Here is a 22930-nt window from a genome sequence, read left to right as displayed (position 1 = left end):
ATCCAAAGTGAGTATCAGTTTATCAACAGATCTAATATTAGTGCCATCCAACCACAATGAGCAAAGAGATGTTTGTGCCTCTGGTGTTATTTTACGCTTAAGATTTTTCTATTGATCTTTATTCTCCCCCTCAGAGATTAAACTGTGCAGATCATATGTGATGTTTAGACTTCATTTAAAGACAACTTTCCTCTCCATTTGGAACTCATTTCTAAGTCTGCGGCTTATTAATATCAGGGCTATCACAATTTTCCATCCATCTTTCCGTGTTGCTATAAACTCTGTGACCCAAATCCACGGAGATCAAAGTGAGCAGTAACCTACTAAACTCATCTGGGTCGATCAGATCGCGGTTATATTGGGGGGGAATGATGCATTCATAGAAATGTGTCTATATTGGTTGTGGCCTGTCACGTGACCACCACCCACAGGAGGTCAAAGTTAACTCCACGGTTGACTCACCTTGATATTTTGCCCCATACATCATCGCCCCAGTGCGGAAAAAAACGTCCACTGATGCGTCCACTGAGTGTCGGGTTTTACGCATGGCGTCTGCCAAACGGGACGGGGGCCCACGGAGAGCCACCTCCAAGCATTCTACTATTTAGAGGTGGGAATGCTCCCCCCCCTCCCCCCCACCCCCATACACACCTGCTCCGCTCCGTCTGGCCCCTGACTGACAGACAGACCCGGCCGGTCCTCCTCCTGCCCTCGTCCTCCCCGTCTTTACCGGAGCTCGTTTCTTGTCTCCACACACCGTTTACCTCTGGCCGTTGGTTCTGGATTTGTACTTTGGGTCTCTTCCCCTCCTCCTGGTGGATTTAACCTGCTCATTTAGTTACCCCCCTCCCTCCCTCCCTCCTTCACATATAACTTTTTTACACCCGGTGCTGTGTTATCGATGGCGGAGGGTGTGCGCCCCGAGGACTACTGCGATGAGCCGGCAGAGGACGAGTTTGGAGAGATCATCAAGTGTCGATCCGGTAGGAGATCAAAGCTTCCTTAGTCTGTGTGTGTGTGTGTGTGTGTGTGTGTGTGTGTGTGTGTATGAGGCCAGGAGTGTGTGAGTTGCTGTGTATCGATCTGTGCACGAGAGAGAGAGCGAGAGAGAGAGAGAGAGAGAGAGAGAGAGAGAGAGAGAGAGAGAGAGCATATGCTTGTGTGTGTGATATTAAAGACCCCTCTGTACAGTGCCGAGGATGCTCAATACCACTGACAACACCTCAAACACCAGTACAAACTTTTCCGTTAGACTTCCAAGTGCCAGAGCTGCAACATACTGATGCAGGAGGCAGCTGAAAACTCTAAAATAGGAATGATGTGATATATTTTCCACATCTGACTCTTTCTTTTGAAGCACAGCACCTTCTGAAGCCTCCATCTGTTGATTGGTGCAGATGTGATGGGGGAACTTGCCTTTTACTATTAATTAGGCTGAAGTGTGATTATTATCAGAGTTTATAATTAAGCGTATATATTTAATATGACAGAGAACAATGCTATGTCTGTATAAGTGTTATTCCACAGTGGTTTATAATCATTTTTAATGCTTTTGGGGGAATGTTAAAGGTGCTAGTTGCAGGCTACTTTTAGACATTGTCAAATTACGCGAGTGTAGAGCTGCTGTGTGCATATTTGACTGAAAGACTTTGCAGCTTCTATATCACGGTGTTGTCAGCGTTTGAACTGCATTTCCCATGAACACTCTTTCTTCCTCTTGCAAGGAGGATGTTGACACTTTACAGGGCATTATCAAATCTAAAAACAGCTGATGCCTGTGACCTCCAGAATGTTTTTCTTGACTCGGTGCTTGTGGGAGAGAACACATTAAAGTCTGCTTGCAGCTACAGATGCACAAGATGTCATTTATGAGGCTGAATTTGATTACATTTTTCATCTATGCTATATACATGCATGCACAATATATCTTTTGGTTAATTCACTATTGGATTAAACTTAAATTGGCAAATAAAGTTTGAGGATCTTTAGCTAGTTAAGTATCCACTAAATAAAGGAAGAAATCCACAGTGGGTGGGCGAGCTTAAACCCAAGCGATGTAGTCTTAAACTTTCATAAAGTTGGTGAACTTGTGAGATTTAAAAAAAACGTGTACAAGATATCCTGACTTTTTTGTGCCAAGTAAAACACTGGATCTTACATTTCCCATAGTGCACTTCAATATTGCCTCCTCGTTAGACCCTCTGCCTGGCAAACAGCCGCTGTCAAAACTCCGAATCTCAAGGCTTTCTGTTAAAATGTGTTGTCTCCAAGCTCAAGCTGAAATAACCCCCGATGACAAGTTATCAGCAAGAGTTTTTAAAAAGTGAAAGTCCTCATTCTGCAGTAAAATGCCCGCTTGTTTGATCTTTAACAAAGCATTGTATTTTATAAGAACAAAAACAGTGGCTGTAGTGAAGTCAAGTAGCATGACGTGGAAATACTTGAGTAAACATATTTTTACTGTGAAGCCATAAATAAATCACAGAGGACCTTGAAGGCATGCAGTGTAAAACGGAGGCTGCCCCTCCCTGTGATGGGATGATCTTGTTTTCTAATCTTTTAGCTGGTTCGTTTCTAAAAAAAAAAATTTAATTTATAAAAAAATTTAACTTAAATGTCCTTTTAACCCATTAACTATCCTATGCCTTTGGACCAATACACTAAGGTATAGACGATTTAAAGTCAACAACAATTGAGAACTAAACGACCGGGTTAACTTCCCACCAAGCCAAACCCAGGGCTAAAAATGTTCTGGGTGTAAGTGTTGTTTGTGTGATGCGTGACCATGACACTGAACCCCCTCGCAGCTTGCTGGGATGAGTTAGAGGCCGCGGAGGTTTTATTTCCTGTTATAACGCTTGTAAATACTGGATGACCTGGAATGGTCCACGGGGCAGTCAGACAGACTGACTGAGACAGACAGATGGACAGTAGGGTCAAGTTTTCTTAATTCAGACAGAAACAGCGACGGGTAATCTCTCCTCTCTTCTTCCTCAGGATGTGAATTCTCCTGGTCTGTCTGTGTAAATAACTCTTTTCCTTGACTGACCTGCCTGCTTAAATAAAGCTTCAATGAATAAATAAAGCCCTTATTCCCTCTCTTTCCCACTCTCACTTTCTCTTGTCTCTGCGTGTCTCTCGCCCACTCCCCCACGGTACAGCTGGTGGGTCATCTCATGCTGGAAATAGCGGTCAGCTGGCCTGACGGCAGACTGGTGCGCGGTGTCAGATAGCCTAGTGTGGGTGGTTGCCATGCCCCCGCCTTCTCTTTCTCTCACTCCCCCTTTTCCAACTTCCCTCTTTCCTTTGCTTTCAGTTTTTCCACACCCTCTCTCTGTTTTCCAGTCTATTTACATCTCACTCTTCCTCCGTTCTCTAAAAACTCCCTGCTTAATTCTGCTCCCTGACATCAGCTTCTGTATAGCTTCCTTTATATATTCTCAGAGTTTTTCGGCTTTCTTACTCTCTCTTCGTCTTCCTCTTTGACATATTTGACCACCCAACTTGTTCTTCACTGTATGACTGGACTGTCTGTCAGCAGCTAAATCCAGCTGTCTGTCTCTGTGCTGTAAAGGGCCCCACTCCAGATATTTAACATACCACAAACTAAAGTGTGTGGTCTTACGTATCCATCTTAGTGCGCAAATTGAAATTGCATTTATAAAAAGCTGTCAAATTGTGCTTTATTTTATGGGTTCAATTCTTCAATTCTTTCCTGGAAACCTTCAAGAAATTATTTGTAAATTATTATATTGTAATATGTTTTATAAACAACCTGTAAAAGTTTTTGACCACATTAGGGCTGCAACAAACAATTATTTTGACTACTGGCCTTGTTTTTGACTAATCGATTAATAAAATGTCAGAAAATAGTGAAACATGTCTGTTAAAATCCAAAAACCCAAAGACTGCCATCTTACTAATCACATAAGACAAAGAAAAACACCAAATCTTTATATTTGACAGGCTTGAACTAGTGAATGTTGTATTACTTTGTTACATCACCTTTTTCCAACCGAGCCCCACCCACTTCAAACCAGCAAGTAAAACCCACACAAGGTGGCATAAACAGAAAAATCACTCTGAAATAACCAAAAAGTTAGCAGTAAATAGTCATGGAGGACCCCGCCACTCAGAGTAACAAGCTGATTGAGGCAACAGGTTTTCAGGGCCTTTAAAATAAAGTTGCCTAAATGTTTTCTCTGCAAAGGTTCCCGCACACAGTCGGCGGCAAATTCACTGAAGAAGTGCTGAGGGTGTTCAGAAGGTCACGACCTTCCATTGCATGACTTCATTCTCCTCAGCACCTGTTGTTTACAACACAAACAACTGTTTTTCGCAGTGCGTAAGCAACGGAAAACGTCAATTTATATTATTTAGATTATGATGGAAATATATATTTTTTGCTTTTTACATATCGGATGTGCACGCACATTTGCAGAACTGTAACCTTTATTTTTTATTGCGATCATTCGTAACAGATGGATAGGTCTATAGATAGATAGAGACAGTTTTTCCTTGGTTCTGCATTTTTCAGTATGATTGGCAATTTGGTCTAATATACCCCCTCTAGCAACACGAAGGCATGCAGCCGATGACATGTTGCCCACTTGATTTATCCCTACTGCAGGCTGTGTGTGTGGGTGTGAAGCCGCGGGAGGGTCTGTGTTCTTTTGCAGATTGGTTTTAAAATGGTAGAATTTATCAACATTGACAACCTTTCATCGGGTGTGGGAGACTGGGGAGCGTCTGTGTGTGTTTCTGCATATGTAGCCATGTCTGCCTCGTTATTGCACCCCGCAGGTCTATAACCACCTCGGTATTACCCATCATTCCTTGCCTAGGCACAGACCTCTGGACGCTAATCCTGATTGGAGCAGACAGGCAGGTAGATTCAGGCGTTACTGTGGACAACCGCACCCTAAGGACCCCTGTGTAATATGCAAAACAGTGGGCCCACCCAGAAAAAGCAGGGTTCTTCAGAGGGCCTGTGGTCAGGATGAATAACTTGCATACAAACAAATTGTCTCTTTACTTCACTTCTATTCACTTTTCCTTTCTTTACCTCTCTTTTCACTTCTCCTTATGTAATTTGTCTTGACTTCTCTTGACTTCATTTAATTTCACTTCTATGCTCCTCACTTTTTGACTTCCCTTCTCTTTGTTTCTTTTCTTCTTTTCACTTCTCTTCTTCACCTCATCTGGTCCTTTGACTTAAACTTTTCTTCACTTCTTCTCTTCACTACACATCTCCCCATTTCACTTAACTTCACTCTCTTCTCATTGTTTTCTCTTTGTGTCTCTTCCTTTTACATCACTTCTGTCATTTCCACTTCTCCTCTTCTCTCTTTCAGGGGCGGATCTAGTGAATTATTAACAGGGTGGCCAGAAGGCGGCATGGAGACTTTAAGGCAGAAATATAAGCTGTTTTAATCACAAACAATCACATATATCAATAATTAGATATTTGAATTAAAAACATGACATTATTGTGGCACATTAGTAAGGCATTGAACTTTTGCTCTAAAATATGGCCATGTCAGATCATTAAATTAAATTAATGTGTTAAATTTGAAAGCATGTGACACTAAACTGGGGTTTAGCCACCCCTCTAGATCTGTCCCTGCTCTTTCCTTCCCCTCACCTCTTCTTCTGCTTTCTCTCCTTGTCCCACTTGTTGATCTGTTTCTTCCTGCTCTGGCCCAGTGGCGGGTGCCGCCTTCTGTCCACTAGCCAGGACATCATAACTGACCCTCCTCCTTTGTTACTCGTTCATTTCTATCACTACGTTTTAGCTTTCATTGTTTTTACCTCCTGATGTAGGTTCTTTCTACTAATGGTTGGTTATTTTTGTTCTTTCTGGTTAGAAACCCCCCTGTGAAGTCAGGCCAGTTACAGAGCTCAAATGCAATGCACAAGAACTCACAGACATGCACACACCATTGAGTAAAACTCTAAAAATACTATGTAAGGCACACACAAAGCCGTGAATGAATACTCAGGGATTTAAGTTGTCCCTCAGCGCTGTTTTGGGATCAGCCTGTCTGTCTTTTAAATCTTAACCTCATCTGTCAGCAGCACAGGAGGAGTTACTGATCTGAGTTCAGCCGCTGTGTCTGGGGACGATTTAGTGCAACACCACGAAGAGTTCCCTATTTCCAGTTAATATCAGCCTTCACTTTGCATTTACTAAACGGCCATTCTGCACCAAGTATAGGAAGAGAAAAAGAAATACACAGTTAAATAATAAATCACACATTATTTTACCCTCCTGTTTGCATATCTACAACAACCAAAGACCAAATCCACCAATGAAGACCTAAAAAAGGAAATAATTAGCAAAAGAAACATGGAACTAACTAGCCAAAGAGGTAAATAGATAAATAACTCTTCAAACAACAAACTAACCAAAAAAGACAGTTAACCAACTGAACAAATAAACAACTAAACAAACAAGAACCCTGTCAAACATCACACTGTGCTCTGAGCTGACAGAACAGCAGCTGTGCGGTGTACCTGTCGTGTTGAATCCAACTCAGCGAAATGATGAAACTGAAACAACGCGATGACTAATTTTCCGAGCCTGACTGAAGGAACGCCGTTTGGGAAATTAAATTTTGAAGCCGGTAGAATGCTTGAGGTAATAGAAACAGGCCTTACAGGAATGAACATGTAACCAAAAGTTGGAAACAAATGCTGGAAAAAAGTAAAAAAATATATAATCAGTTACAGCTTTGAGGTTTATTTTCCTGGATAGCAAACATTAACTGCTAAATATTTTCAACACATTTAAAGATGTTTTAACTATGCAACATAAAACCAGTTGGATTTGACAATGCAGTTATTTATTATCGATTACTAGCTCACTTGAGAATTTGCTGACAGTGCTAGATCCAAGGCCAAGCATCATTTAATATAACATTATATTGTGGGGCTACATTTACAAATTAATCAGCAGGAAAAATGGGGAGCTGCTTTTGTCTACCTCTGTCAGAAATCAGAATCAATCACTGACGGACTTTTGCATATATACTCACAGTTATGTGAATATTGGGGGTTGGTTCATTGAGATAAAGCAGTAGGTGGCACTAATGCTCCAGTCAGGTGCCATTCAACCGCTACAACAAGATGTAATTATAGTATTTGTTTGTTTCACGTATTCATTTGAGGAACATCTACGCTGCTATTTGGCGGGGTTTCTTTGCCGCCTTGCTTTTTGTGATTGTAAACAAAACTTTCAACCCTAATTCCATTTCCCCACGTTGTAGCAATCCACACACAGAAGGGGAAACGGCAGGGAGGTGAAGGGACAGTCAACGAGAGAGAGCTGCTGCCTCCCCGGGCTGATTTTGACTGAGAATCGTAGGCAGCAGGTATAAACATGAAGCAGGGCCTTGTTTAAAGCAAGAACAGACTCATCCATCCTGTCCTAGATGACACTCAGTGGCTCTATTTGATCAAGTAATGACAATTATGGACAGAAGATGGCAGCAGAGGCAGCCGCTGGCTTTGTAGCTGTCCTCAGAGAGACTCTATGAGCTACTGGCAATGAAGATGAATGTGTGGGAACAGATCCGCCTGTTCTTGGGAGATTTGAGTCTGGCTCTGTATGAGAGAGAGACAGGTTGGGTGGATACAAACAGAGAGAGAGAGAGAGAGAGAGAGAGAGAGAGAGAAGAGAGAAAACAAACACAAAACAAGAAAGATGGTGGAGAAGAAAGGCAGCTGTTGTTTTCTTTAGGGAGGAAAAGAATGGGTGGTACAATAAATGAGTGAGTGGCGAGGAATAGGGAGACACACACTGTCTCTCAGTCAGGATGGAGTGGAGGGTTCAGTGCATGATCTGACCCACATGAAGTTTCTGGGTCGCTGCAGACCAGAGGAGGAGGAGGCTGTGTGGGGATGTTGTAATGAGTCTGGCAGTCGAGGGTCCCAGAGGAACCCCCCTCCCTGCTCAATCAGACGAGCACGCACACATCTGCGCACACAAAAGCCCTTTTTGGGTTAGGAGGAGTCATGTCAGGGAAACAGGGTGTGTTTTTCAGAATCAGGTTGCACCCCATTCTCATGGAAGTGGGCCAACGGCTCACAGCGGGGATCAATCAGGTCAGAGGAAGAGTCACGCTGGGCTGAAGTCAATTGCAAAATTGATGCGTCATGGCTCCATTATTATCACCAGCCGGCAGTTGGTGCCATCAGAAGACGCCATATCTGCGTGATTTGTTCGGCGTCAAAAGTGGGGGCCAGGTAATGGGTGGGAGTCTTAAATCTGATCCACTAACATTAGGCCCAAGATCAGAATCCTCACTGGGTTTGGATTAGTTGGGAGGATCGTAAAAAGGTGAGCGCTGTTGGCTCGTTACATTAATAAATCACAAACAAACACACGTTATTAGCTTGAGTCAGATCAAGCAGTCACTTTTGCATAATATTGCACACGCATGTAAACGCACGTCCCACTCTCACTCATTCAGACAGACGAAGACCTACAAGGACAGCACATCAAACACACATTGAGAAATAAGATCAGCTCTACTTTGATCCTGCCTGCTGCATCAGTATCACACACTCTGGGTAAATATATGTGTGTGTGTGTGTATGCTCTTGTGTGTCTATCTTTGTGAGGACCAGTAGAGGGAGTTTTATGGCTTGAGGACATTTTGGATGATCCGGTAGCCTCACTTTGGAATCGCTTTGGGGGGGATGCCCCAGTGTGCTTCAGGGTTAAGCTACTGCTGGGCAGTATGACCAAAAATGTGTATTACAGTATTTTTTGGCAGTTTTAAGGTGCCTCACGTTATTCTTTGTTTTCTTTTTCATGACTGGGCCTTTTATATAGGTTTATAGTGGCTTATTCTACTGACAGGATAAAAACAGGTATGGTAAATGAAAAATTCATATCATGCAGGAAATTAAAACCAGTATACTGGTTCATCCAAGAACCGGACATTTCCCACCTCAACACCTTCATGTGAGTCCCCATCTCTCTGTCCCTTTATTTGCTGTCATCTCTTTACTGTGGACAATCTAATAAAATGCCCCAAAAGAGTCTTTAAAATGTGGCTGTTGGAAGATGAAGGTTTTAGGTCTAATCAAACCCCGGCTAATGCTTGAAACAGTCGGACAGTCTCTCCTTGAAGACCTCCACTGTGTTGCACTCAGTTCTACACATGAAAAATGATAAAATTAGTCGTGTGAAGAATAAAAGAAGAGATTTTTTGGGTCACCTTGATAGCAAAATGAGTAAGGCACATACAACATAATGGATAATGGTTCGATTCCAGCTGGGAACTTTTTTTTGTACATCATACCCCGTTCTCCCTTTGTCTGAAGCCTGCTGGGTTAGGGGCTGTGGAATGGATTATGTCAGTGAAGGCCCTCGCAAATATAGAAGTACTGTACAAACGCCTGATATGTGTCTGGTTATGTACAAGCCGGTCTGTGCTTTTCATGGCTGTGATTATGTGGTCATGCATGTTGTCCATTGCAATGCTGTGTGGGTCTGTGTGATAAATACAAATAAGTTTGCACGCACACCTCTCCTCGGCAAGGCCTGACTGATCAAAATAGTTCCTGATCACACTCAAAACTGACAACAATTTTCGACAACCATGTGTCTAAAAAGAATTTTTTTTTCCATCCACCAGTGTCTACTTTTAGATCTTAGTTCAGATCTCTGCAGTGAACAAAGACATACACATAAAAATGCCAATTGCTGTTTCTTAATATTAAATTATTTATATTATATTAACACAAAAGACAGATAGTGACATTACAAACTGGGGTAAAGGTCGCATAACAAAATAAAAAGCTACCAGAAAATACAGACAATAGAGAAATACTAATAAAATATGTACAGCACTAGGGTGTGTAATCATATACCATGCACATAAAGTGGTAAAAAGAGGTAGAAAGCCTTAAAGTAATACACCTTTGCTTCTCAGATTATTCATTTCAGACTTGTACTCTGCATGGAAATAACAAGCTAAGTTAAATAAATGATGTAAAATAGAGGGAGATAGGGAAGATGCAGAAAAGAGGGACAAGTTTAATTTAAAAGAGTGATATCGCCTTCCATCTGCACTCCTGCTGCGTCTCCCTTTTCCGAGTGCATCTCTCAACACTTGCCTTAAAACCTGCAGTGATTTCTTTCCAAGAATTTAAAATGCCTCTGCGTTTCTCAGTATATCCTAAGTGTAGGTGTGAGTGCCCTACTGCATGAGAGTGAGAACAGCGGCTTCCTTCATCTCATCTCAATGAATTCTGCGGGGGGGGGGGGTTATGCATATACATTAATGCAGGCAAATGTGTGTTTGCAAAACTGTATATTCACTGGGCTCTCAGGGCTCTTTTGCTCTATTTGAAAGCTGCAGAAAAAAGTCATAAAAGTAATAAAGTAATAGATGCATGCCTTGTTTTCAGGCAACAAGTTAGTTTCATTGTCAGCTAATCTATAAAATGCTCATCACAATTTCTGATGTCTTCAGATTGCTTGTTTCGTCTGTCCAAAACCCAACTATATGAAATTTACAATTATAGGAGAACAGAGAGCACATTTGAGGAGCTGGAACCAGACAGTGGGCTCAATGCATGTATGAACAAATTTGTTCTTAAGTTGCACTTTTGAGCGAGAACAATGTTCTTTTACTTTCTTTAACAGACAAAATTCACACACACAAGCCTTTCTTCACCAGGGGAAAAGCACTTTGCTTGAATTAGGAATGCTAATTCATTTGGAGTATAGGCGTGTTACCAAAGTCAAGAAAAGGAAAAAATATGTATATCATAACTTTGAAACTCCTCCCACTTCTGCAGCTGCCTCGGGGTCTTTATATAATATATATATAATATATAATATATTCAGAGGAACTTCACCTGTAATCGAGTATTCTCTCAATCGTCCCTGGCTGTCGCGTTCCCATGACCGTCTCCCATTTTAATCATGTTCTGCTTTTCTTCAGCAAGACATTTTTTTTAGCATCTAACTTCCTGTCAGACTGCCGCATCTTTATTTCTATCACGTTACAGAGCTGCAATGAAGCATACAACTACTGTCACCGCTAAATACGTAATGTTTTTATCTGCTGATCGCTGACAGCAGGAATTGAAGCTCCATGGTGTGATTTCTTTCCTATTGTATGACATTATCGTGAATGAAACCCACAAATGGAACAGTACAGGTAGCCTAATAATCTAGCAGTTAGGGGGCATCGATTGAATGATTCGATCCTATAAACACGCTCCTCCTCATGAACAAGTGGCATTCATCAGGCTGATTTGATTTATTGAGATCTCTTCCAGCTCATTGGCTATTCTTCCAAAAGTCCACATTAAAAACATTTAATTAAATTAAAAACAATTTGTAGATAATTTACACATAACTGTTGACAAATATTATACACAAACTGACCTACATATACACATTTATCCATATAAGACATTTTAGACCAGTATGTGCAGTTAAAGCATAAAAGGTCACAGGAAAAAGAAGACAGTTACACAAAACAGTTATTTTATGAGGCTCACTGTTTAGCATTGATGCCAAACATTGTTTCATTTCTTGTCGTTCAATTAATTGTTTCAACTATGTTTACTCAAGGCTTCCTGCGGCTGCTTCACATTAAAAATCTTCTGGCAGTTCAGTGCTTTATGAACTGATTGCATAATAATGATTCATGTTTTTTTTTTTCTCATGTCAAAGGGAAAAAGAACGTCGTCTTGTTAAACCTGCATTCATTTATTTTTTGGGAGGGAACCACAACACATGGGCTGTAAAACCAAAGCAGTGAGCTGAAAGATGCTAAAACGTATGGCTGAGAGGAACTGAAGACATTGCCAACATAAAAATATTGTTTAGAGAAGCATGCATGCCTAAATGGATGTCTGTGTGTCAGCTTAGTGAGTTCTTTCTATATGTGTTCTCACAGCTCGATAGGTTATAGATCTACAGCTGGCCCGATTCAGTTTCAACTGAGCACTTTTCAATCTGGCCTTTGCTCTCTCCACTATTTGCTTTTCCTTCTCTCCTGTTTGTTCTCTCTCTCTCTCTCTCTCTCTCTCTCTCTCTCTCTCTCTCTCTCTCTCTCTCTCTCTCCCAGTATCTCTCCTCTGTATTCTCTCCTCTTGTATTGCTGTCTGTCTCTCTATTGTTCTTGATTTTCATTTCTATTTTGTTGTTTCATTCTTTTATTTGCTCATACTGTTGCCTCTGACACACACACAAAGGCAGCGAGTCTCTTCTATTCCTCACGCCTTTCTCTCCCTTTTTTTTATATAAAACTGTTGTCAGCAATGTTCTTTTCATTTTTGCTCCCTGAAATGGTGTCACAAGGTTGTGGAAAGGAAAGATGGAATGGGAGAGATGATTTAGAAAATACAGATGAGAAAAAGGGAGTGAAAGAAAAATTGGGAGAAATTGAGACAGATGGCCAGAGGGTAGATAGGGCCACTTAGGTTGAAAGGTTGAATGGATGATACGATGGAGGGAAGGATGGAGGAATGGAGAGGTATCGGGGGGGAAAAAAATGAAAGGAGGCCAGAGGATTGGGAGGGCGAGTTGCAGGAGAATATTCTGAGGGAAGGAGGGGGAGAGCTGTTTTTGCCAAAGCTGCTTGGATGGAGAGATGAAGAGGTTCGGAGGTATAGAACCGGAGAAGCAGGAGGCCTGGAGGAAGATTGTACCAGATGCAGGAACAGGGTATTAGAAAAGATGGAGGAATAGAGAGGGGAAAAAGAAAAATGATGACAGTTTTGAAGTCTGGAGGACAGTGCACTCAAGAAGCTGCCAGGAAGGAGAGCGTGACAGAGAGATTGTATGTTTTGAAGCTTGTGTTTCCTAAATATGAGAACCAGTGAGGGTTTGTGGGATGTTTTGTGGGTCTCTGAACTGGTTAGCAGGCATCCTGACTCACCAGATGTAGACCGCTGTGAGAAGGCTCCCACTGGCTAAACACACTTTCCTTTTTCTCCGTTCTGCTCCCCCTATGTTGCCACTTTCGAAGTCTCTAAAAGCAACAGCTCCTCGTGATCCTGCTAACACGCTTACTAATGATGGAAAAGTGCAACAGGACAGGAAAATAACATCTGTGAAATGTACAATCTAAAAGGAAACTTCTTGGTGTTTATTGAAAATGGAAGACCAGTGAGGACATGAGGAAAAGGGTCTTGACTAACAGTTATAGAGGTGACAGCTAGACTGACCCCCCAAATTCCATGAGTCTCTCATACCAAAAAGCTTTAAATCACAGAACCCCCCAAATAATGAATGTTAGCATAAAGTAATATTAGTGTTAATTAAATTGCTAATTACAACAACTCAGAAGCATCACCTCAGAAAAGTAAAAAAAAAAAGACAAACATCAAAATATACCACCTTAGAGAGCAGGTGTGTTCGTGCAGAACCTCTATATTAGAAGACTGCAGCGTACAAGCAAAACCTATACAGGATTTGATGTATTATTTATCATCCACACAGGATCGTGAATGAGATTCTGCTCACCTGTTTGTGATTTTTGTTTTTCTCTGATATATTACAAGCACAACAATATGATGTATTTTCCATATCCCACCCATGGCTTCTATGATATGAGTTTTGCAATTTAGTGCACAAAAACAAAAAACAACGCTCATGCTGATAAGCTCTTACTCATTCTGGTTTTGCATCTCACAATGACGTTGAACCAGACCATCGATCATAGATCACGGACAGTCATTATTAAAAATATGCCATTTGCTGTATAAAATAGCACCTCTGTTCCCCCCCTTAAAGTATAGAAATTAGATTGCGTGCAGAAATGATTACATGCATGTCTTTTCTAGTCTTCCAAGTTCATCAATAGGCCTTCGACGCCTTTGGGCGGCACAATTCAACCCAACCTTTTTCTTATACCACACACTGATTGGAAGTTCTGCCAGCTCTTGCAGAAAGTCGCGATCGTAGTGGCTAGAGATGGTCTGAAGTGTAGAACAGTACACCTTGCAATAAGGCGATTATTAGCAGGAATATTAGCAGCAACAGAACTGAGGGAATTGGAAATAGACTTTAATATGTGAGATGAACAAGATTATCCTTTTTAAGTCAGGTAACCATAGCGAGGAAAATGTTGCATATCAAGTCACCAGGTCTGTTCTAATTAATGCTTTTGATGTTTGAATGTTTGATGTTTTATTAGGGAGTAGATAGCGAGGAGACCAGTGTGCTTAACTTATCTTAAAAGCATGCTGAAATGTAGCCTGTGTAATCCCGAGTATTTTTCTGTGAGCTCAGTCAAATGTTGTGCTGAAAAATCTAATCTCTTTGCAATGTGGACCTCTTTTTAATGCTGTTTGTTGCTGGTTTTTGCACTTGCCATGACCAACAGTTCCCCCAAGCACGGGCTTAATGTTGCTGAGTTTCATTAAAGGGCTGCTGGGCGTCTTGGTGGATCAGCGCTGCAACTGCGCCTCCAGTTTCACCACCCACCAAATGCTCCATCCCTCTCCCTTGCTGTATCTCGTTTTTCCTGTCACTCTTTCATTTTTATTTACATGTGCTGACGCAACCAGAGCGGCTGCCTGAATGTTACAGTAGAATAAGCTGCAGTTCTGTCAGCAGTATTACGAGCATCCTGTAATACGGAGTCCGAGAATCAGAGCCACTGTGACATGGCAATATCCCTGTGAACATAGAAGGATCATGGACCAGGAAAATGCTTGGAAAGGAAATGAAAAATGGGGGATTTTCTTTCTTAAAATTAGTGGAGAGAGTCAGTTATTTTAGGTGTCTCTTCAAAAGAGGAGTTTTTGAGGCCGATATCGATATGGATTTAAGAGCTGAATTTTTGAGCTGGAATAAAAATAAACCTTTTTCTGTTTGGATTGTGCACCGATATTACACTATAAAGGTACTCAGAAGGCTTTTTCTGTTGGATAAACTTTGCAGTGTCACCTATATATTCCCACAAGCATTTTTTTCCTGCATTATATGTTGGGAGAAAAAAAAACAGTTTTCATCGGATAACATACGTTTATACCAATACAATACCAACATGTCTGTAATAGGCCGATATCGGCTGCTAATATCGGCTAACCAATATACAGCTACAGCCCTGTGAGTGTTGGTACTACGTCACAATGCCTCTCCAACTAAATATTTTAACACTTTCTGGTGTGACAGGGGCTTAATGCAACAAACGCGGGGGCTTTTACATTTGTAAATTGCTATGGTTTTAGTGTCAAAGTGCCAAAGGACCTATTTAACCGCTTCCTTCAGCAGCAACAAGATCTGTGTGTGCTGAAGAAGAGAAACCAAGTAAAATCAAAAATATCAAGGGATCCCTTTAAGAACAATCGGGACAAAGACAAGTGAAAGGGCTGACATGCAGATGAAAGAGTGAGGGATGAGAGACACAGGGAGAGAAGGTGGGAGGGCTGGGGAGGAGAGGGACAGGGCTCTGATTGCAGTTAATTGCTGTTCACATCCAGGGCGGGTCTAATCACTCTGAGGCTCTGTGCGTGTGTGTGTGTGTGTGTCTCTGTGTGTGTGCAGACTATGCTAATTCTTCCTCCAGCCTCTGGGTATAGCCCTGAGCTCAGTGGAGCGACGGCTTGGTCGTGCTTTAGCCTTGGTTTATAATTAGCAAATAGATTATATTCCAGAACCTCCGCTGCACCCTGCACGCCTCCGAATAAGACAGGGACCCTTTTTCAGCTTACATAAGACTGAGAGGGGAGACAGGGAACCAGGACCATAGATAACACCATATAAATAACTTTTCTTCCTCTACTTAATTTTATGTGCCTGTGTGATATCTTTGTCCCCTCTACAACCTATTTCTTCTCTCTGTCTTGTTGCTCAGGGAGAATCTGTTTTACAGTGTTGAAGTCAGCAGTTCGGTGCTGACTTCAAACCAACACCTGCTGTGAAACAGTTCACATCTCAAGGCTAAAACCGCCGAATGGATTTTTATTTTGATTGAAAAGTCATCCACCATTTGGTTTGCACTTTCACCCAAAGCCCCTGATAATTTTGTATTAAGTTATTTCAGTGTTGAAGTTAATAGCAGGTCCTCAGAGCCCAAAGTGACGTCTTTAAATATGTTCTTCTGTACAAACAGTTCAGTTTGCGGTGATATTAAAGCTGCAACCCGAAGCTGGCTCTGAGAGTTTTTCCTTAAAAGGATTAAGGTGATTAATCAGTTTTAAAAATAGTTGCAGATTATTTTTTGTCTATCTACTAATCGTTGCATCTCTAGTTTTTATTAGAGCCCGAGAAATACATTAAGCTTTCCTCTTTATACAGATGCACTTCATAGGGGAAGTTATAATTGTTGCTCACAGCTACATTATAGTGTGTTATAAGTAATTTAGTAAGCATTAATATAGTGCTAATAAAGGATAAATGGAGTGACTTATGTACGTATATGTTTCCTGTTCAAAATGTACTATTCTGCAATCTCTCATAATAAAGTTACAATTTTACAATAAATATATTAACTCAAATATATTTGTATAACAAAGTGTTTCAAAATGAGTATTGGCTGATATATTATTCAGTTTTTTTTTTAAAATTACAGTATCAATATCAGACTTAAAATCAAGTATTATTAGTTAGGCTTGGGTTTTTAGGAAGTGAGACAACAGGTGACAACATGTTTCCTCTTACAAATCCTTCCGATGGCTTTTTAATGAACCTTGAAGGTACCAACGCCCCTAAACCATAAACTAAACCAATGAAAATGAAACACTGGAGGGAAGAGATTTACTGGAGACTTGTATTGTCACTGAAATGTAGTGAGGGCTGTTGCCATGTGGCACATTTCCAAGAACAACCCACGCCCGTGGTCCCTTTTGGATCCTGACTCACAGTTTAGGAAATGCAGCGTGAGAGTGATCGAACTTTATGGCTTTGGGAAACCTAAACAGTGCCGCCCTCCCTCTGAGACTTTCCCCATCTGTTGTCTTCTATCAGTTGGTTTAAATAACGTTTATAAGCGGGATGAAACTTAGGAAGAGGCCACGGATAGGACGTTGAGTAGCAGCCTCGCTCATTTTCATTCTGCTCTTTTCCACAGGCAGCACTCCACATTAATCACCATTTTAAGCACTATTGTCAAAATCATCAAACGCAACACTTCGGTGCAAATGTTTTTCTACCATTGATTATTTACACATCTCTGCAGGATAGTTGGAGCTTAATTAGAGACCGTCCAATTCAAGTGCGGTGGTTGTCTTGCTCAGTTTGCTCCATTAGATTTAATACGACCCGGGCAGAAGTGCAGATCAATCAGAATTTTGTCTTAATGAGCTGGTCTCACTTGGCTGATCACTTTTCTAGCTTCAGGGCCTGGTAGTCTGTTAGTTGACTTGTTTACAAGCCTTTAAGCTAGAATTAAATTCATTAAGGGGCTTTGGACTCGATGCCACAGTGGCTCAAGCACTTGTCAGCATGAGCGGTTATGTAGTTGTTTTTGGACACCAGGGTGCACAGGAGGGGAGGAAAAAGGGAACAAATTGCTGTCCAACACCTCTTTTCAACCAAAGGAATCCAGGTGCTTTAAATTTGGTTTTTTTAATGAACATTATTGCCTTCAGCACTGAGCAACATGTGGCCAATAGATGCCATGTCAGCTTTGAATTGTGGGATTAATTCCAGGGGTAAAGTTGGTATCAGTACTGCTGAATTTGCCAGAAGCACAGAAATTTGTCTTGGTGACTTGCCTGCCAAAACTGAATCCCAACAAGATACAGAGGCACAAAATGGAACATACAGCGTGAATAAAGTTGCAGTGGGTACTGTAGTCATTAAGAATCGCTTAACATTTTGGGAAATAAGCTTATTTATGTTCTTATTGAGAATTAGATTAATAAAACTCCTATATCTGTCAAAACCAGAGCCAGGACATGATTAGCTAAGCATAAAGACTGGTAGCAGGGGGAAACAGCTTGCCTGGCTCCACCCAAAGTGTTGTACGTTTAATCCAAATAATAAGAACAGAAAAAAGCCTTGGATGGATTAAACAAACAAGAAATAACAGTGAAATAAAGTAGCTTTACAGGTTACAGGATCGTCTCCTGACATTTGCTTCATAATTAAACCTGCATTCACTGTCTTTGGCCACAAGGGGGCAGCACAACAAGTTATAAGCTACATACAAAGCTGACACAATATTAGCTTATAAAGTACATGGTGAAAGTGTTAGGAAACGTATCTACACATCGAGCTGACATGGAGCAACATTAGCATTCTGGGCAGGTAGTGTACAGTGGGTTTATCAGAGCTTTTCCACTAAAATCGGCTCCCTGCTGCGGCTCAAAATGGTGCTTATGAGAGCCGTGAGACTGAATCAAAGCAGTACCATAAGGTGTGAAATTATTCCTTTGAATTTTTTCAGCTTTATTATTATTACTGAGTCAAATCATTTTCATTTTTTACATGTTTTCCAGCGGTGTCAGTGATAGACGTCCTCCTGGTGTTGTGTCCCTGATTAAAGGCAGCTTTAGGTCCCCCCTGCTTAATCAACCAGAGTGGCAGGCACATTTCAGAGGATGAAATTTTCCTAAATATGAGACAAGCTAAACAATTTAATTAGCCCTCAGCTTGTTTGAATCCATTGTATGCTTTTGCAACACAATTCAAAAAAACTGCTTTGGGTGTCCTGTGTTTGATGAACAAGAGAAGTGAAGAATAAAGTTTTGTCTTTGGTTGAAATTTTTAAAAGAGGTTCGTTCTAAAATGAGATCATCCCTGTTTGACAACAGTTGCTGTTACAAAATGATTAGGAGCACTCAATTAAAACAAATGTACATTTATTTGTGCCACATTTGGATTAGGAAACCATTTACGTGGGCTTTTATGGTTTTAAAGAGGACTTGTTGAAACACATTAGCTGACAATAGCAGAAACAGCTAAAGCCCTATTTGTCAGGACTCATCCTGTGATTTGTAATTACAGCAGAGATATTGTCTGTGGTACTAACTACCTCATTCTGCTTCATTAGAATGATAATGACAGACCAAATATAATGCAAAATCATGAAATACGATTCTGTACTCCTCCGGATTATTGACATTAATTAGACTCTAATGTGTTTTTTAGTTATGAATCTATGAAACCTCAAATATCCAGTCACATTTTTATCATCGATACTTTACCAGGCTTTGAAAAGAAAAGCAGCCCTAAGAAAGCTAAATGAATGTTAAATAAAGAACTTTGTCTGAATACGATAGAACGTTTCAATAATGACGTATCCAATCAAAGGACTAAACGAGTATAAGACAAGCATATGACGCCAGCTTTTGATACTTGATACCTGCTGTGCTCACCTGATGGTCAGTACCCAGCTGATACCCAGTCCCGCTTGAGTTGAGTTTAAATGAATGTTGAAATAAACTTTAATCAAGCACAGAAGATCCTTTTTTATAAGTGTAATTCAATTGGTAGTCTGTATCTGGGCAGGTGCTTATTAAGCTAATTAAATCACAGACGAAGATTGCTGGTGGACTGTTTCCTCTAATAATCATAATTCCAATTATCACTTTGATACAGAGGAGTGAGTTTATGTATTCAAATGATCCCTCAGACATTCAATACTGAAGAAATTATTACAGCGCAGCTTGCTTGACTTGAGGCTGTCGTATGAATCTCACGCAGGTTAATTGCTTGCTCACCAGGGGAAAGCTGGGCCGACGTTTTTTGGAGTGAAAATGCTCTTAATAAGTAAACAAAAGCCACAATTGAATTACCCATAGGATTACTTCACTCGGGGCAGGGTTATAAAAGTCTTTAATAAGTAAACAAATGGAAGGATTGGATTAGTTCGCAGGTTGTCTGACTCGGGGTAGTCGTACGAATGGATTCAAGCAGTTTATTTGGTTGATCAACTTGGGAACATTTCAGAGCTGACAGTGATCTCGGCTCCCCTGGCTTGTTAGTTTAATCAAACACCAGTAGATTACTGAGGCCTTACCCTGCATCTACAGTAATCTCTCCCTTTATTCCTCTCTTATTGTGTCCTACATACACACATGGACTCACACAGCAAGACAGCGCACACAGGAATCATGCACACACTTGAGCATAAAAAGACAAAACGTTCTAGTTGACTGTTTATCATGCTGCCAGGAGTAAAGAGGTGGTAATTACAACATACCAGTGTGCAAGTGTGAGTTTGGCTATTTTTGGATGTGTGTATCTGCAGTTCTCTCTGCACACACTTGAATGTGTGTGTCTTTTTCTATGTGAGCGTGTGTGCGCGGTGTCATTTGAGCAGTGCTCGTTAAGCTAATGACTCCGCCCTCCGCGGGACCACTCTCTGTGGGAAACACGCATACATTTATCGCCGCTGGCAGAGCAACAATACAGATGCCATAGCAACTGTAGCCGGGATACAATACAGTAGGCGCTGAGGTCCCTGGCAACCTGGGCGCTTCCCCAAAAACTCCCAGTGAGCCTGAAGGCAGCTGGAGCTGACACATGGCTACAGTGGCATACACACAAACCCCTGTGCATGTTCAGAGAGGAAGTGTGTGTGAGTGTGTGTGAGATAGAGAGGAGAGCATCAGATTCCGGCTCCCTGTATCTGCCCCCACTGTTGAGCTGTTGTATCTAACAAACCCCGTTTAGGGCTTTTATGATTGAAATTGCAGCTGAGCGTTTGCCTGCGGCGTCTTTTTGTTCGCTGCAGCCTCTGTTTATACGGAGAATGAGCAGAAAAGCTTGTGACGCAGCATCAGTGTCAATGGAGACAATAATGCTGATGAAAAGTGGACAGAGAAACTGTTTTAGTGGAGGACATGAAGAATTGATGGCTTGAGTTTGTGAAAGATGCAGTTTTTTCTCAGACAATATCTGCCTGTTGCCTAAAAACTTCTGCTCCTGAACCTGAACGTTGAAGTGGGCCTCCTATGAGGGTCCCTGCTGTAAGAGGTCTCGACATAAATCAGAAGATAATCAACAAGGTCTGAAAGAAAGAAGAAAAAAAGCTTTCCCATAATTGCATTTTCTGACTCCTCCTTACTCTGCCACTGATATTTCTACCCTGACTTTCTTATCCTAACCCAAACCTAATCTCACTCAATCAAAGCCAATCAGAGGCAGAGCAGGACGCCTCTAAATATCATTTAAATAACTGCTCACAGTTTGATGTATACAGCCTCTAACTTGGGGTCACGGCTGTCCTTTGCTTCATTTTAAAGACTCACAAACCAAAGAGGAACCACTGATCCAAGGTGTCAAACCTGTAGTTTGTTTGGTTGGTTGGAATACAATGGCCTTTGAATATAAAATCTTAGTTCTGGCTTTTTTCGCCTTTACTCTGACCTTCATATGGTCTACATTCGATGATGGCGGATGCTATCCTCCATCATCACCGTAAAACAGACCCACGTCGGGAAATCAACTTCCCAGCTGACTGACAGCAGGTGGTGCTACACTTTACTGCTCCCTATGTGTTTATTTATCTTCTGTAGTATCACAAAGAGCTCATAAAGAAACATCAGACCTCACAAGTCTTGCATAATGACAGCAGGATTAAAAAGGCTTATTGCCTTAATGTTACATTTCATTCACTTTTTAATGAGGAGCTGCTAAAATACATGCAGTATGTGTTACCTTGTTTACAAAATGGTGTTGCGTTTCTGGTCTGTGATGGATTCAGTAGTAATTTAGCATTGGAAGTCATTGCTACACCAGATTTTGCCTGGACCCTCCTTTCCCAGTGGTCATACCAGTATAAATGAACTCACAAGTAACATCCTACAGTAGCAGGCAGTTTAGAAGACTAGTTTATTCTATTGCATCCTTTATTTACTTCTTGCAGAGGCTTTTTAATTCAAGTGTTGTAATTACCAGTGACTGCAGAATGTAAATATCTGGGAAAACACAATGTGATCAAGCGATATTTGAATTTTAACTCTGACAACTTTGACCTGGATTGTGGGATACTGTCATTCAAAATAAAATAGGCACACTGAACTTGAGGAATTTGGAGACAGGAAGTGGGGTTTTTGAAGTCACATAGTAGCTTTAAAGTATGGTTTTGATTATGCTGAGTGATTAGAGTTAATTTATTTTTATTTTTAAAAAGTGAACAAACATCCTAGCTCCCATAGACAGAGTACATGCAGCTGAATATTTTGCTCATTAACTCTTTGATCTCATCTTACTGATTTGTCGTTTTGACGCCTTGGTTGGCTCATCATTTGTTTTCATGTGAAAGAATATTCCCATCATTAATTAACAAAAACATTAATTAATGTAAAAATGGTGATGGAATATGTACAAGTGAAAATAACTGACACTGAACTCCTCTCCTGAAAAGTGATTATCCAATCTCAGCTTAGCAGCAGTGACCAGATACAACCAGACTGTGTGAAATACTGATGCGGTCTCTGTGACGTCACCCACAGGTTTCTGAAGAGCCATAGTGAAGCCCTCAGTGCGATGGCTCCGGCTGTCACCTTCTTGGCTGACGTCACATGATAATTGCTCCAGTGTGAGAGGTTACAAGGGCCAGAAATGGTATGAATAGGAATGGGACAGCACTTTAAAAAATGTCAGTGTCATCTTCAGAAACTTCTTAAAATGTTATCTCAAAAAAGCCTTTTAATAATTCTGTCTCACCGTTTTATTGCTGATACGTCTCTCCTATCTCTCCTTGTCAGCATTTATCTTTCTTGTTTGCGATTGACTCTGATTTATTTCCTTCAGTCCTGGGTTAAGGTTAGATCTCTAGTCTATTATTATATTTAATTATAATATCACATGACCTTGATGAAGCCAGAACATGTTAACTCGCCTAAAATTGTGGGTTTGAGGCTTGTTATTTGATGTTTTTTTACTTTCTTCACAACCAAGGCACTAAATTTGAACATCTTACATCTCTTTTTGTCAAAATAGCATCATACACTTCCATTTAAACTTCTTTTTTTTCTTATGTGTGCTCCATCTATG

The 22930-nt window shown here is 40.9% G+C and overlaps 1 protein-coding gene across 18 annotated transcripts in view; it reads left to right on the top strand.

Annotated features, from left to right (window-relative positions):
- The first annotated feature begins 695 nt into the window (after window positions 1–695).
- dmd (dystrophin) overlaps window positions 696–22930 on the top strand; it is a 272939-nt gene continuing 250704 nt past the window's right edge. For 10 of the 18 annotated variants that reach the window (XM_051428349.1, XM_051428362.1, XM_051428360.1 and 7 more), the window contains exon 1: window positions 697–983. In XM_051428349.1, the coding sequence (XP_051284309.1) occupies window positions 902–983 (82 nt within the window). In that variant the 5' untranslated portion in view covers window positions 697–901. Of the gene's footprint in view, window positions 984–22930 lie in introns of all 18 variants that reach the window. The other 8 variants (XM_051428359.1, XM_051428367.1, XM_051428355.1 and 5 more) reach the window with 2 other exon arrangements.

Source organism: Dicentrarchus labrax, unplaced genomic scaffold, assembly GCF_905237075.1.
Source record: "Dicentrarchus labrax unplaced genomic scaffold, dlabrax2021, whole genome shotgun sequence".
NCBI lineage: Eukaryota > Metazoa > Chordata > Actinopteri > Moronidae > Dicentrarchus > Dicentrarchus labrax.
This window is presented reverse-complemented; position numbering and strand designations above follow the sequence as displayed.